Source organism: Nansenia antarctica (assembly GCF_963989245.1).
Source record: "Nansenia antarctica genome assembly, contig: SCAFFOLD_404, whole genome shotgun sequence".
Lineage (NCBI taxonomy): Eukaryota > Metazoa > Chordata > Actinopteri > Argentiniformes > Microstomatidae > Nansenia > Nansenia antarctica.
The window spans coordinates 27,501-42,500 of record NW_027662976.1 but is presented as its reverse complement, the minus strand read 5'-3'; the positions used below and the strand labels follow the sequence as shown (position 1 = coordinate 42,500).

At 50.2% G+C, this 15,000-nt stretch overlaps 1 protein-coding gene and 1 pseudogene across 2 annotated transcripts in view; both read right to left on the bottom strand.

Annotated features, from left to right (window-relative positions):
- Positions 1-11,057, bottom strand: part of LOC308175354 (endophilin-A2-like) — a 15,075-nt pseudogene extending 4,018 nt beyond the window's left edge. The window contains exons 1-5 of the transcript XR_013938013.1: positions 11,013-11,057; positions 5,589-5,661; positions 4,711-4,926; positions 2,073-2,204; positions 634-792 (exon numbers count right to left, since the gene is read on the bottom strand). The product of XR_013938013.1 is annotated as an endophilin-A2-like (transcript). The remainder of the gene's footprint in view (positions 1-633; positions 793-2,072; positions 2,205-4,710; positions 4,927-5,588; positions 5,662-11,012) is intronic.
- A 1,266-nt stretch (positions 11,058-12,323) lies between these two features.
- The window catches only part of LOC308175355 (nuclear receptor ROR-beta-like), a 17,276-nt gene continuing 14,599 nt past the window's right edge, over positions 12,324-15,000 (bottom strand). Inside the window, exon 10 of the mRNA XM_080551033.1 lies at positions 12,324-15,000. This exon is cut by the window's right edge and continues 87 nt beyond it. Within this exon, the coding sequence (XP_080407159.1) occupies positions 14,926-15,000 (75 nt within the window). The 3' untranslated portion in view covers positions 12,324-14,925.

Sequence of the window (15,000 nt, the reverse complement as noted above, 5' to 3'; positions counted from 1 at the left end):
TCACAGTGGAAAAACTCTTCATGTCACCTGAGACACACACACACACACACACACACACACACACACACAGAGACACAGAGTGCCATTACATAAGGGGCTGGCTCGCCGTGGAGCGGTGTAGGCAGCTAGCAGCATTCCTGGCCTGCTGTACTCATCAATGCTAACTCTAATGCTAGTGATTTGATTATATTTATTATATTTGACCCTGTTTGTACCCGTTACATTGATGTAATAAAAGCAATTCTGATCCCATCCGACATAGAACTAGAACGGCATTTTGGTTTTGGAACACCTCTGAGATATGACGTGTGTGTCGTGTGTCATGTGGTACGAGGAGAAGGGTACGACTGCTACGACTGGTGGATTGACGATTCACTTGCTTAGTCAAATGTATTGATTGTAAGTCGCTTTGGAATAAGGCGTCTGCTAAATGCCAAAAATGTCAATGTAAATGGGTAGAACCGGGTAGAACCAGGGTGGTTCGGCGTCATTTTGGGCATCTCTCAGACGCCTTTATCCGAAGCGACAATGACTTAAAAACAATTCCATTTGACTAAGTTAAGTGAATCGTCTATCCACCAGTCGTAGCAGGAAAGATCAAGTCGTGTATGTTTGGGGCCCAGTGGTACTAACGTCCGTCTCCAGCAGGTTGTGCATGGAGCCCTCGGCCAGCTCCTTGGACTCGTGGAACTTCTCCAGCGCCTGGCGCAGCTCCTCGTCAGGGATCTTCCCCTGGCGCTTCTTCTTGTAGTCGTAGTCCAGCCGGCGGCCCTCCAGCTTCTTCAGGTGGTGCTGCGGAGAGGGGGGGGGGGGGGGGAGAGGAGGGGGGAGGAGAAGAGGGGTGATATTAAGAAAGGGGGTGGGGGGGGGGGGGGGGATGGGGAAAGGGGGTGATATTAAGATGGGTGGGGGGGTGTGGAGAGGGGTGATATTAAGATGGGGGGTGGGGAGGAGGGGTGATATTAAGATGGGGGGGGTGGGAGAGGGGTGATATTAAGAAGGGGGAGGAGGGGGGGGAGAGAGAACGGGAGGAAGGGATAAAGAGAGGTAGAGATCAGATGTGTGTTTCTGGTGTTCAGTGATGAGGTGTACGAACAAACTCTTTTGACGTTGTCGTATCTGTCCTGGTGTGCTCCCTCCGTGAGTCACAGAACTCTACAGAACCAGATTAACAGAACTACGGAATGTACTGGGGACAAAAACCCACAATACAACTCGTGACAGAACCGGTCTTACTTGTTTTTCCAACGATCCTTACGGCCTACGGTGAGCAACAACCCGTCAAGACACGGTGACGTGAAGCTGACAGCGTACTGCTGTGGATACGGCGTACGTGATCCCTGATTCAGAAATGGATATCGCTAGCACTAACGGTGCTAAATGGGATATCGCTAGCACTAACGGTGCTAAATGGGATATCGCTAGCACTAACGGTGCTAAATGGATATCGCTAGCACTAACGGTGGTCTAACGGTGTAAAGTAGCGGCAGCCCTGACCTTCACACCTGCATAATTACTTCTAAAACAGTTTACTGTGACTGTGACTTTCTCCACGCTTGTCTGGAATTGTACCTAGCTGCCTGAAGCTAAAAGTTATTTCAACAGCAGCGGAGTTTAGCAGACAGGAAGATCAGTTAGCTCACGCATCCTGTGACTTGGATGAGACTTAGACCCCCCCCACCAAAAAAAAACATGTTTTGCAGATCTACACGATTCACATGGATAACCTATTTTGAGGTAAAAACTGCTAATTTAGCAGAGAGGTGACACGTTTGCACCCCTGTAATAAGTGGAGGTAGGACACCGTTCCTGTTGTGTTGTTACATGGGGACACCCTGAAGGGAACGTTGTTAAGGGGGTTCTTCTTCTAGTTTGTTTCGCTCTCCCCTAATGACATCGTACGAGGTTCGGACAGACGGCTGTGGCGTTTAACAGACTAACGTAGGCGAACGCGCGGGAGGCAAAGTTCCAGGCCTTTCTCCATCTAGATCTTTCCCGCCGGGAGGGGTAAATAGGTGGCCACGCGTCGGTCGGTACGCGTCCTAAAGACCCTGGCGTCTCTTCGCGCGTACCTGGATGTCCCGGATGTCCTTGTCCACCACGGCCTGCAGCGGGTCGATGAAGTTCTGCTTGACGTCGATGTCCAGCGAGTCCTTGACCTCCGCCAGCCTCTTCATGAATCCCCCACGTCCACCAGAGCGCCACTGCAGGACGGGCGGGGCGCAGAGACGAGCCGTCAGAACACGGCCGCTTCCTCTAGAAACATGACAGGGTCTGGTACCCTCCTTCCTAATCTCCCTCCTTCCTACTCTCCTTCCTACTCTCCTCCATCATCAGCCCCCCCCTCCGTCCTACTCTCCCTCCATCATCAGCCCCCCCCCCCTCCTTCCTACTCTCCTCCATCATCAGCCCCTCCCTCCTTCCTACTCTCCTCCATCATCAGCCCCCTCCCTCCTTCCTACTCTCCCTCCATCATCAGCCCCCTCCCTCCTTCCTACTCTCCTCCATCATCAGCCCCCCCCTCCTTCCTACTCTCCTCCATCATTAGCCCCCCCCCCCTCCTTCCTACTCTCCCTCCATCATCAGCCCCCCTCCCTCCCTCCTACTCTCCTCCATCATCAGCCCTCCTCCCTCCTTCCTACTCTCCTCCATCATCAGCCCTCCTCCCTCCTTCCTACTCTCCCTCCATCATCAGCCCCCCCTCCCTCCTTCCTACTCTCCCTCCATCATCAGCCCCCTCCCTCCTTCCTACTCTCCTCCATCATCAGCCCCCCCCTCCTTCCTACTCTCCTCCATCATCAGCCCCCTCCCTCCTTCCTACTCTCCTCCATCATCAGCCCCCCCCCCCTCCTACTCTCCTCCATCATCAGCCCCCCCCTCCTTCCTACTCTCCTCCATCATCAGCCCTCCTCCCTCCTTCCTACTCTCCCTCCATCAGCCCCCCCCTCCTTCCTACTCTCCTCCATCATCAGCCCTCCTCCCCTCCTTCCTACTCTCCCTGCCATCATCAGCCCCCCCCCTCCTTCCTACTCTCCTCCATCATCAGCCCTCCTCCCTCCTTCCTACTCTCCTCCATCATCAGCCCTCCTCCCTCCTTCCTACTCTCCTCCATCATCAGCCCTCCTCCCTCCTTCCTACTCTCCTCCATCATCAGCTCCCCCTCCTTCCTACTCTCCCTCCATCATCAGCCCTCCTCCCTACTCTCCCTCCATCATCAGCCCCCCCCTCCTTCCTACTCTCCTCCATCATCAGCCCCCCCCTCCTTCCTACTCTCCTCCATCATCAGCCCTCCTCCCTCCTTCCTACTCTCCCTCCATCATCAGCCCCCTCCCTCCTTCCTACTCTCCCTCCATCATCAGCCCCCCCTCCTTCCTACTCTCCTCCATCATCAGCCCCCCCCTCCTTCCTACTCTCCCTCCATCATCAGCCCCCTCCCTCCTTCCTACTCTCCTCCATCATCAGCCCCCCCCTCCTTCCTACTCTCCTCCATCATCAGCCCCCTCCCTCCTTCCTACTCTCCTCCATCATCAGCCCCCCCCTCCTTCCTACTCTCCCTCCATCATCAGCCCCCCCTCCTTCCTACTCTCCTCCATCATCAGCCCTCCCCTCCTTCCTACTCTCCTCCATCATCAGCCCCCCCCTCCTTCCTACTCTCCCTCCATCATCAGCCCCCCCTCCTTCCTACTCTCCTCCATCATCAGCCCTCCTCCCTCCTTCCTACTCTCCCTCCATCATCAGCCCCCCCCTCCTTCCTACTCTCCCTCCATCATCAGCCCCCCCCTCCTTCCTACTCTCCTCCATCATCAGCCCCCCCTCCTTCCTACTCTCCTCCATCATCAGCCCCCCCCTCCTTCCTACTCTCCTCCATCATCAGCCCCCCCCTCCTTCCTACTCTCCCTCCATCATCAGCCCCCCCCCTCCTTCCTACTCTCCTCCATCATCAGCCCTCCTCCCTCCTTCCTACTCTCCTCCATCATCAGCCCCCCCTCCTTCCTACTCTCCTCCATCATCAGCCCCCCCCTCCTTCCTACTCTCCTCCATCATCAGCCCCCCCCCTCCTTCCTCTTCATTTCATTACAACTTTTGTTATTCCCTCTCCTCCCCCCATCTTCTCTCTCTCTCTCTCTCTCTCTCTCTCTCTCTCTCTCTCTCTCTCTCTCTCTCTCTCTCTCTCTCTCTCTCTCTCTCTCTCTCTCTCTCTCTCTCTCTCTCTCTCTCTCTCTCTCTCTCTCTCTCTCTCTCTCTCTCTCTCTCTCTCTCTCTCTCTCTCTCTCTCTCTCTCTCTCTCTCTCTCTCTCTCTCTCTCTCTCTCTCTCTCTCTCTCTCTCTCTCTCTCTCTCTCTCTCTCTCTCTCTCTCTCTCTCTCTCTCTCTCTCTCTCTCAAGCCGTAGACTGAAGACCCATCTCTCCAGGCTACAGCTTAACTGCTACAGCTTAACTGTCCCTCCTGATACCTCTCCGTCCCCTCTACCCCCCTGTACAGTTTCTCTACTGTTTCTTTTTTTTTGTACAAATAAAACATTTAAATAAACTTCCTTCCTGTAGCAATTTTGACTGCCAATGGCTTCTGGCCCGAGCATAGAAAACTGTTTCTTGCGATGACTGATGGATAGATGATTCCCTTACTTAGACAAACACACTTGTTCTAAGTCGCGTTGGGTAAAGGCGTCTGCTTAAATGCCCCGAAAAACGTAAATGTAAAGGTCTTACCAAAGTTGGTGTCCTCCCCCATCTCCCGTCCGTACTTGGCCATGCACTCCCCGAGGAGGCCCTCGGCCTGGGGGTAGCCCGGGCTCTTCACCTGGCCCCGCATCTTGGACACCGTGTTGAGCATGGTCAGCTTGGCCCGCGAGGCCGGGTTGGGCTGCAGGTACTCCGAGGTCTTCCCTATGACGTCCACAACCGCCTTGCTGGTCACGTCGCCCGCTGACGGAGGGAAAGGGAGGGGAGGGAAAGGGAGGGAAAGGGGGGGGGATGGGAGGGAAAGGGAGGGAAAAGGAGGGAGGGAAAGGGAGAGAAAAGGAGGGAAATGGAGGGGAGGGGAGGGAAAGGGGAGAGAAAAGGAGGGGAGGGGAGGGAAGAGGAGGGAAAGGGGAGAGAAAAGGAGGGAAAGGGAGGGGAGGGAAAGGGGGGGAAAGGGAGAGAAATGGAGGGGAGGGGAGGGAAAGAGGGGGAAAGGGAGGGAGGTGAGGGAAAGGGAGAGAAATGGAGGGGAGGTGAGGGAAAGGGGGGGAAAGGGAGAGAAATGGAGGGGAGGGGAGGGAAAGGGGGGGAAAGGGAGGGAGGGGAGGGAAAGGGGGGGAAAGGGAGGGAGGTGAGGGAAAGGGGGGGAAAGGGAGGGAGGTGAGGGCAGGGGGAGAGACAGACGACTTTGATTTTGTATCTTGCTGCACTGCCAATGTTGAAGAACCTGAGCCTGTGACTGTGACTGTTGTGTACTCGTACAGTGGGATGGAATAAAAGCCCTTCTGATTGTGAGAGACGACCTCCACCTCTATCCTCACACATCCAGACGCTGCGTCTTTGGGTAATGCTGGGTCAATTCTTTCAGGGCAAAAAAAGCTTGAAGAACACGTAACCCTCTGCACTTACCCTCTCCAGATCCTTGAAGTCCTCATCCAGCTTGGTCCCCTCTGCCCCGCCAACCTTCTCACTCACCATCTACAGTACACACACACACACACACACACACACACACACACACACACACACACACATACACACACACACACACACACACACACACACACACACACACACGCACAACATAACGAATACTCGTCAGCAATACAGATTCTTCGACAATTGTAAAAGAAAGCTGAGTGTCTTTCAGAACGAGCCCGCTCTCCGAGCACAGCACAGTAACGCACCCGACCGGTGACCTCATTTGGAGACTTTGGTCTCTTGACTGACATGACTTTTCTTTCCTGGCAATGAAAGTCTTCTAATGCCTCTGTCTTTCACCATAAGGACTTCTACTCCTTACTCTCTCTCTCTCTCTCTCTCTCTAATGGGATATGTTCCCTCTAGTCAGGCTTTCCTCCACCACAGAGGGTTTCCTATGCCCTAGCCCTAACCCAACACACTCACTTTCAACACATACAGTACCAGCACAGCACGTCTTTCTTTAACACACACACACACACACACACACATATATATATATATATATATATATTCGCTCTCATTTTATGTGAAATCAACACACACACAAGTGTTATTGTTCGCTCATCATCAGATGGTGCAGCTGTCAGCTGGCCCTCTAGTGAGTAGCGACACGCACGCAGACACGCACAGACGCACACAGACACACACACGGGTGGGTCAATCAATCCGTCTTTTACAGCAGTGTTCCCTGACCCCTGCTACTGAAGACCCACAGGGTCTGTAAGCTTTGGCTCCGGCCCAGTACACACACACACACACACACACACACACACACACACACACACACACACACACACACACACACACACACACACACACACACACGGGGGGTTCAGCTCAACAAGCCACTGAAGCCATGAAGGAGTTCCCATTCACAGGTGCTAGTGCCAGGCTGGAACAAAAAAAGCCTGCACTCCAGGGCCGACGGTAAATGGTAAATGGACTGACTTGTATAGACTGACTTGTATAGACTGACTTGTATAGCGGCCTCTCATTCACCCATTCACACACCAATGGCGACAAGCTACCATGCAAGGCCCCGGCCCGCTCGTTGGGAGCAATTTGGGGTTCGGTGTCTTGCCCAAGGACACCTCGACATGTGGCCAGCTGGGCGGCTCGAACCGCCGATCTGCCGACTTTGTGATCATTAGACCCGGCTCCACAGCCGCCCCTAACGACGGGCCATGTGGTCCTGTACGCCATCAGACAAGAACACGTGGCCAGGGCCGGCCCTAGGAAGTCGGTGGCACTTTAGCTTGCGCTAAATCAACGGCGTGAGCGTAGCCCCCCCCCCTCTAGCAGGTTGTGGCCCTAAAACAACCGCATAGTGTTAACGCCGACGGCCGGCCCCCCGGACGTGGCGCTGAAACGCTTTGCCCCGCCGTGACCCGGTTCTACCATCCACACGCTGCGCTCCCCACTTTTGCCCCATCTGGGCCTGTCGCAACAGAACGGAGGGATGTTGTGGAGGAGGCAGATGTCTGGAGGCAGATCCAGCTTGACTCTTTGGCCTATTTGGATGTGAGCTGCAGGCGGCACAGAGCCAAGCGTTCCTCCCGCTATCGTGGGAAAGCATCTACTGTCTACTGCATCTACTGTCAAGCCTCATCTACTGTCAAGCCTCATCGGAGTTTAAGCAGGGGACAACAAAGCTTAGATAGGGGAGGAGGCACTCGCCTTGCCTTCTGTATTGTAAACTGGGGATGGGGTGGGGTGGGGTGGGGTGGGGAGGGGGGGGGGGAGACTGGGGGGACTGGCCGGTCCAGCTGCTAATGCCATCTTGATACCAACGGCCCCCACCCCAGCATAGATGACTTTTTCTTGCGATGACGTGACGGACAGATGATTCACTTACTTAGACGAATGTATTTGTTGTAAGTCGCGTTGGATAAAGACGTCTGCTGAATGCCCAAAACGGAGATGTCAATGATTCTGTCTCACCGTTCAATAACGTGACGTAGAGAGAGAGAGAGAGAGAGAGAGAGAGAGAGAGAGAGCATTCTGTCACGAGCGTACGTCATACACCACGTCATAAGACGACTGGGGGAGGAGTGTCTGTGATGAACACGGCGTAATGAACACAGCGTAATGAACACAGCGTAATGTCTCTCTGTGCGTAACACGGTCTTCTGGGTCTCAGGATGTCGGCCCCGCCCACGCACCTCCTTTGGAAAAGCGAGCGGCGAGAGATGCGACACGCGTTATCGTCTAGGTGATAATGTTGGGTGAGAAATATCTCCCGCCGTGGTAAGACTTTGGGGCTTTGGGGCGACGGCAGGACAGCAGGACACGGAGCTGCAGACATCTGCCATGACAAACGAAGCCTGAAGGCGTTGTTAAGAAAGGCTTGTTCATGTGGTCACGAGGGGGTCAGAGGAAAGGTTGATACGTGATGTTTACAGAGCTCACGACCTTGACCAGGGGCAGAGAGGGAGACAAGCAGAGTGTGTGTGTGTGTGTGTGTGTGTGTGTGTGTGTCCACCTGGCTCTATGGGTGTGGGCCATGGTGTGTGTGTGTGTGTGTGTGTGTGTGTGTGTGTGTGTGTGTGTGTGTGTGTCCACCTGGCTCTATGGGTGTGAGCCATGGTGCGTGTGTGTGTGTGTGTGTGTGTGTGTGTCAGTCAGTGTCAATTAGTCTTAAGTTTTAGTCATATTTGTCATTTGAATAATGATTTAGTTTAGTTATTGTGTCAACTTGAACAGGGGGAAAAGGGTGTTGTGTGCAAAGAATGTTGTTGTGTGTTGTGTGTGTGTGTGTGTGTGCGCGTGTGTGTCAGTCCAAAGAATGCTGTGGTGTGTGTTTAGTTGTTGTGCAAGGCTGTTCACGTGTCTTCCTTACAACGAAGGAATCTGGATTGGGAACTACAGCAGCATAATCAGGATACCATGGTAAATGGTAAATGGACGGACTTATATAGCGCCTTATTCCAAAGCGCTTTACAACGGCCTCTCATTCACACACCAATGGCGGCAAGCTACCATGCAAGGCGCCGGCCCGCTCATTGGGAGCAATTGGGGTTCAGTGTCTTGCCCAAGGACACCTCGACATGTGGCCAGCCGGGGTTCGAACCTCCGATCTGGCGACCGTGTGATCGTTAGACGCCGGCTCTACCTCCTGAGCCACAGCCGCCCCACGCTATGCTGCTGGAGTTCCCAATCCAGATTCCTTGGATGGAAGGAAGACACGTGAACAGCCTTTTGCACAACAACCAACTGGTAAACACACACCACCACAGCATTCTTTGGACTGACACACACACACACACACAACATTCTTTGCTTATCACCCTTTTCCCCTATTCAAGTTGACACAATAACTAGACTAAATCATTATTCAAATGACAAATATGACTTATCCGCTTGACTAATTAACATTAACACTGACTGATACACCCACACACACACACAGACACACACCCACCCACCCACCCACCCACACACACACACACACACACACACACACACACACACACACACACACACACGGCTGGCAACAGGCTGCAGGGATTATTGCCATAACAAGCCCCTATAGTGAAACAGATGGCATCTAAACACAGGCCAACTCTGCAGGCAGGAAGAAGGCCTCAGGCACGTGTAATAACAGGTCTAATAACAGGTCTGATAACAGGTCTGATAACAGGTCTGATAACAGGTCTGATATCAGAGATCATCTGGGACAGTACTAGCAATTTGGGGTTCAGTGTCTTGCCCAAGGACACTTCGACATGTGGCCACCAGCCGGGGCTCGAACCGCGGATCTGCCAACCTCGCGATCAAACTGCCAAACTCGCTCTACCTCCTGGGCCACAGCCCGCGCCACACCGACGCTCTCTGAGAACGTCAGACGCGCTGCGGCAGCTTCTGTTACTTGTGAGGTGAAGCCAAAGGAAAAAAACGGGAAAACGTCCCGTTCTGAAGTCCTTCCTATTCAAACAACGGAGGTCTGGCGGTGGAGAGGCATCCATTTCAAATGCGCGACATCCTCAAAGCCGCCCCCAGACGATTCACTAGGGGCCCCTGTCTCTCCCATGGCCCAAACCCATAGCTCGCGTTAGTCCAACACAATGGCTCCATCCATCCATTGCGATAACAAACCCCAAAGTGAGTGTTGAGACAAACTGTTTCTTAAACACGCAACACATTCCACGCATAGCCTGCGCCTAATGAGCGCGCGACAGTTCCATCCGGCGAGTAGGAGCGAGGTGCTACTCATCATGGCGTGAGGGCGTGCGGGAAACCCACCTGCTGTGCACAGAGCGATGGTCTTAACACCAGGGAATCATCCGTCACAGACATCTAATCATGTTGGCTATACAGGGGGGACACAATCACATGTCACCAGTTAACTCCATCCCATGTGGACCCCCTAGCCACAACCCCTAAGCACATCCTGAAGGCCTAGATCTGAAAAAGGTCCATAACTCATCACATGGCTCTATCTTAAAAGGCCAGGTAGGCCTAGATGTTTTGACCAAAGCGAGGTAGGTTGTGGAGTCTGATTGGGAAAGAGTGGGGAAAGTGAAAGTGAAAGGGTAGGGGCTGGGGGGAACTCTCTCTCTCACACACACACACACACACACACACACACACACACACACACACACACACACACACACACACACACACACACACACACACAACACAGTCTATTTTAATACGTCTCTTCTGCAGTACCACTCCAGTCTGGCTGTAAACCCAACTCAGGATGTCAGGAAAAAGAAGAGTGGTTATTTTTCTGCTGCACTCAGCAGGGAAACGAGGGGGGAAAGTATTTTTCCAGTGTATTTTAACTTGACACGCACGTAGTAATTTAGTTTCGCATATAAACAACAGGCCTACCATACCACGACAATGGAACTGTTTACAAACACAACGCATCACTTTCATTACTGTCCAGAATCAGCTGTGTGGCAACAACGTCGCCAACTATCTCAGAAAGAACGTCGCAAAAAAACAGTCTACGGGTGCGTTCGTACATTCCCTCTGAGAGTGCCGGCGCGCACACTATGTTCAACGTCATAAAAGAACCACGCGATTTGATTGGACGAGAGGTGTTCCACGAGTGCCGATCAGATTTCCACAGCGTGTTTACGAACGCACCCTAATATGACAGCTAGCTAGCCATAGCCAACTGGCGCTACTCTCGGAACTGTTGCGCAAACTTTTCAACCCTTCGAGTTCGGAAGATATTAGACTACAACAATATTTAAACATATTTTTGTTAACATTACGAAACATTTGCGTCATTTTCGCCTTATAAAAATACAACAAACCTAGTTAGCAATGCAAGCTTAGCCATCCTGGCTAATGTAATTGAGTCGAAGTAAAAAGTTAAAGTCACCGACCTGGCTGGCTTTGTAAAACTGTTTCTTGAAGCCCGCGACAGACATCTTTGCACCCGGAGTTTGGCTGGTTTTCTTTATGCACTTTAATTGCTTTCAAATAATTGCTCCAAAAGTGAGATAGTGACGGTTCTCTTCTGTCTGCTAGGGTTCGTTCCTCTGCTGCGGGACCATACACGTCTTCAGGCTCTGCCTTGGGCTGCGTTCGTAAATTCTCCCTGAGAGCGCCATAGCGCACATTGGGTCCGACGTCATAAAGCGACCACGTAATTTTATTGGACAAGAGGCGTTCCATGAGTGCTGATCAGATTTCCAGAGCATATTTACGAACGCACCCTTGGCGAGGGGAACTTGCTTGGCGACCAGGACCGGGACTTCCTGCAAAAAGCGCAGTGGATAGTTTCTACTGAACTGGATGTTCAACTCATTTTACATTTACATTTACATTTACATTTTTGGCATTTAGCAGACGCCTTATTCCAAAGCGACTTACAATCAATACATTGGAATACTAAGCATGTGAATCAGCAATCCACCATTCGTTGCAGGAAGAGTACTCTAGCTCGGGCCCGGGGCCACTGATAGAAGGAAAAACCTTCTCCCTATCGCCTTCTACTAAAACTTTTTTTTGTTTGTTTACTGGAGAAACTGAGAAACAGTACAAGGGGGGCAATAGAAGTTCTTAGGGACACAGTAGAGGGGAAAGCGGGTGTCTTTAGGAGACGTAGTGGTGAGGGTCAGAAGATGTCTCAGGAGGAGCAGTTAAGATGTAACCTGAAGAGGTTACTCTGCCAAGTATGGTGGATCCCCTGGGATATTGGCCTAATAGAAACATATGCCACTTCACATATCTATCCATCTATCATTAATATGATATGTAACACACTAACACTACAGTAAAGGTTTCACGAGAATTTACTGTGATGTCATTTTCAGTGATGGTCCAGTGGGACAACCAGGTCAACCCTGCTAGACTGCTCTGGGGGGTGTTCCAGCAACTTCTCGCGAAAAGTATCGAAATAAGCCTGGATTTTCCTTTAGCAACGTTGATGACCCCTGGTTTATACTACAGAATTACAAAAACACATTTGTATCATATTTCTTCTCATGATCTCTGTGGTTTATACCTTAGGCTACCCCTCATTTGGAATCTCGCCTAAGCCTCCATGCCAAACACCTCTAATGTTCATACCCTTCCTGTCTGACACACATCATATCTTTATATATGTGTAGGTGTGTGTGCTATTTTTGAGAAATGAGACACAGAAAGTCCACTCCATTTCACATTTTCAAAAGAAAAAGAAATACCTTTATTACATTCTTTAAAGCACATGTAAAGTATCCCATCGTACAACAATATATATCAAGCTGTGATACCCGGTTACTGTTGGACTAATAATATACCTCTTGTACTATTGTCTTACTTGAGGGGCAGAGGAAAAAATACTATTTTTTGTTTTACACTTTCTTGCTTTTCTTCTTAAAAAAATAGATCACTTACTTTACAAGACAAAAAGGTGAATACATGAAAGGGGAAAAAAAAGATCAAAGACCAACAGAGAAATAAAAATCACAACAAAAGAAACATTAAATCCCAATATTAAACTCCATCTTTTAGACTATTCAGATTTAGCCATTTTTTTCTTCCGTTTTCTGTTTTAGATCCTATGTCTTCAAATTCGGATCCTGTCGTAATATGGAGAGTAAAGAGGAAGGGGGGGGGGGGGGTCTTTGACACTTAGTGATAAACATTCACAAAAATAGAGCTTACGTCCACAGTGATTATGGTTCTGGGTCTTGTCTCTCGGGTGCAGAGGAGTGAAGAATACAGGGACAAAGACACCGGATAGAGACCGACACACACAACACAGCCATCCTCCCTGAGTGACTGACTCACAGCTCTCACCACGTTGAGGTGTTGAGCGTATAGAACACCGCTCTAAAGAGAAGCCTCCACAATATAAAAAAAACAAAAACAAAGATCGAATTGAAGTTTTTAAGAAATCAGGAGAAAAAAACCCTGAAAAGCATCGATGCCTACCTCAGGGTTTTAGCTGGTGTGTCTGGTCTAGCCTTACACAAATGCAACAGTGAGAACAGAAGATAGGATGTCTTTGACATAACAAGGAGGACCGTGTGAGAGAGGAGGAACAGCGAATGTACAAAAAATAATACAACTGCTCCAACCAGCGTGGAGCGCTTTATGACACATACAGACACGTCTACTGTAACCTAAAGAAAAGCTATGAGTGAGAGAAAGCCTTGCACGTCCAGGCTGCTAGTTTAGACTCCTCTTCCTCGCCTTGTGCCACAAGCGTCTTTTGCTAAACGGCTTTAGGCAGGGGTCCTGATAGGGCGAGTGCGTTGAAATGCTGGTCTGAGAATGTGTCTTCTTCTTTGCCGTCACGTGATTGGCCCTGCCTCCCATTGCCGTGGCAACCTCGGCGACGAGTGTCCACCCCCATTGGTTAAATGACATACAGTACGAAACCCCATTGGGTTGCCATGGGAGCGGAAGAGAGGGCCTTTTGCCATGGAAACCTGAGAGTCTAGTCAAGAGAGGAAAAATTGCGGAGAAACGAATGGAAGTCCAAGAGTCTCTTTTTCCTGAAATTGCTGGTGTCCACTTTTTCCCTTCTCCCCCTCTCCTTATCTCTTCCAATCTCACTCACACTGTCTCTCTATATACTTATATATATATATATTCATCTTTATACATTCTTAATTAAAATATACATTTATAAATGTGTATATAAATTAAAGATAATTTCTTCTCTTCCTGTCTCTAAGTGGCATTTACAAGGGGACGGGGACGTGGGACTGAGGTTTCTCATTGCATTATAAAAGCCTACAGGGGGCAGCACCGAGCACTGTCGTGAACTACTGAGTGTGTGTGTTTGTGTCTGTAACCATTTTGTGTGTCCGTGAACCTAGGTGGACAGTGATCAGATAATAGGCCGTCACAAAACAGTGTGGCCTGTCATATAGGTGCATCCCCTGTAATGTAACAAAGGAAAAACTGATGTTTGATCTTGGTCCCTTAGAGCTGGTAAGTATGTGTGTATGTAGAGAGATAGAGAGATAGATAGATAGATAGATAGATAGATAGATAGATAGATAGATGGATAGATGGATAGAAGGATAGATAGAGAGATAGATAGATAGAGAGATAGATAGATAGATAGAAGGATAGAAGGATAGATAGATAGATAGATAGAAGGATAGAAGGATAGAAGGATAGATAGATATATAGATGGATAAGATAGATAGATAGATAGATACACACACACACACCTGGGTACCAATGAGAACAAGGTATATGAATGTGGTGTAGAACCATACTCTAAGAACAACTTTGTTCTAATACTTGGAGAACTTGGTAGGACTTTGTCCCAGAGTGGCAGTATGTACATTCAGGGGGGGGGGGGAGGGTCCTGGCTGGTGCGTTGGTGCGGGTCAGTGAGGTACATTCATGATTTGGTTGAGTGTATCATCTAAAAAAAAACGGTGTGATGTCATACGCGCATGCGTGTCAGAGCTTGGGTTTTTCATCAGACGCTTTTGTTGAATGCTAAAGTGAGCTCCGTGTGTCGCCTTGCCCTGTCAGTTTTGTCGTATATGCTACAATACAAACAGACCGTGAGCATTTTTGTTAAAGTGTGTAGTGTAAGGTGCTTTGCCTGCTGGGATAGTGGAGGACTAAGTATATCTAAGTCCTGGATTGTCGTCTTTAACTGCTGGTTGTTTCTGAGGTCAAAATATACTATATACACAATTCCATCTCTCCTTTTTTCCCTGCCACTCATTCACTCGTTCACTCGTTCACTCATTCACTCATTCACTCATTCACTCATTCACTCATTCACTCATTCACTCATTCACTCATTCACTCACATATCACCCTCTCTTTGTGTGTTTAACTGTCTGTGGGGTTAGGGAGGGAGATCTCGCTGCCGAACACTTCCCGGTACAGCGGGGGGAAGTTGAATGC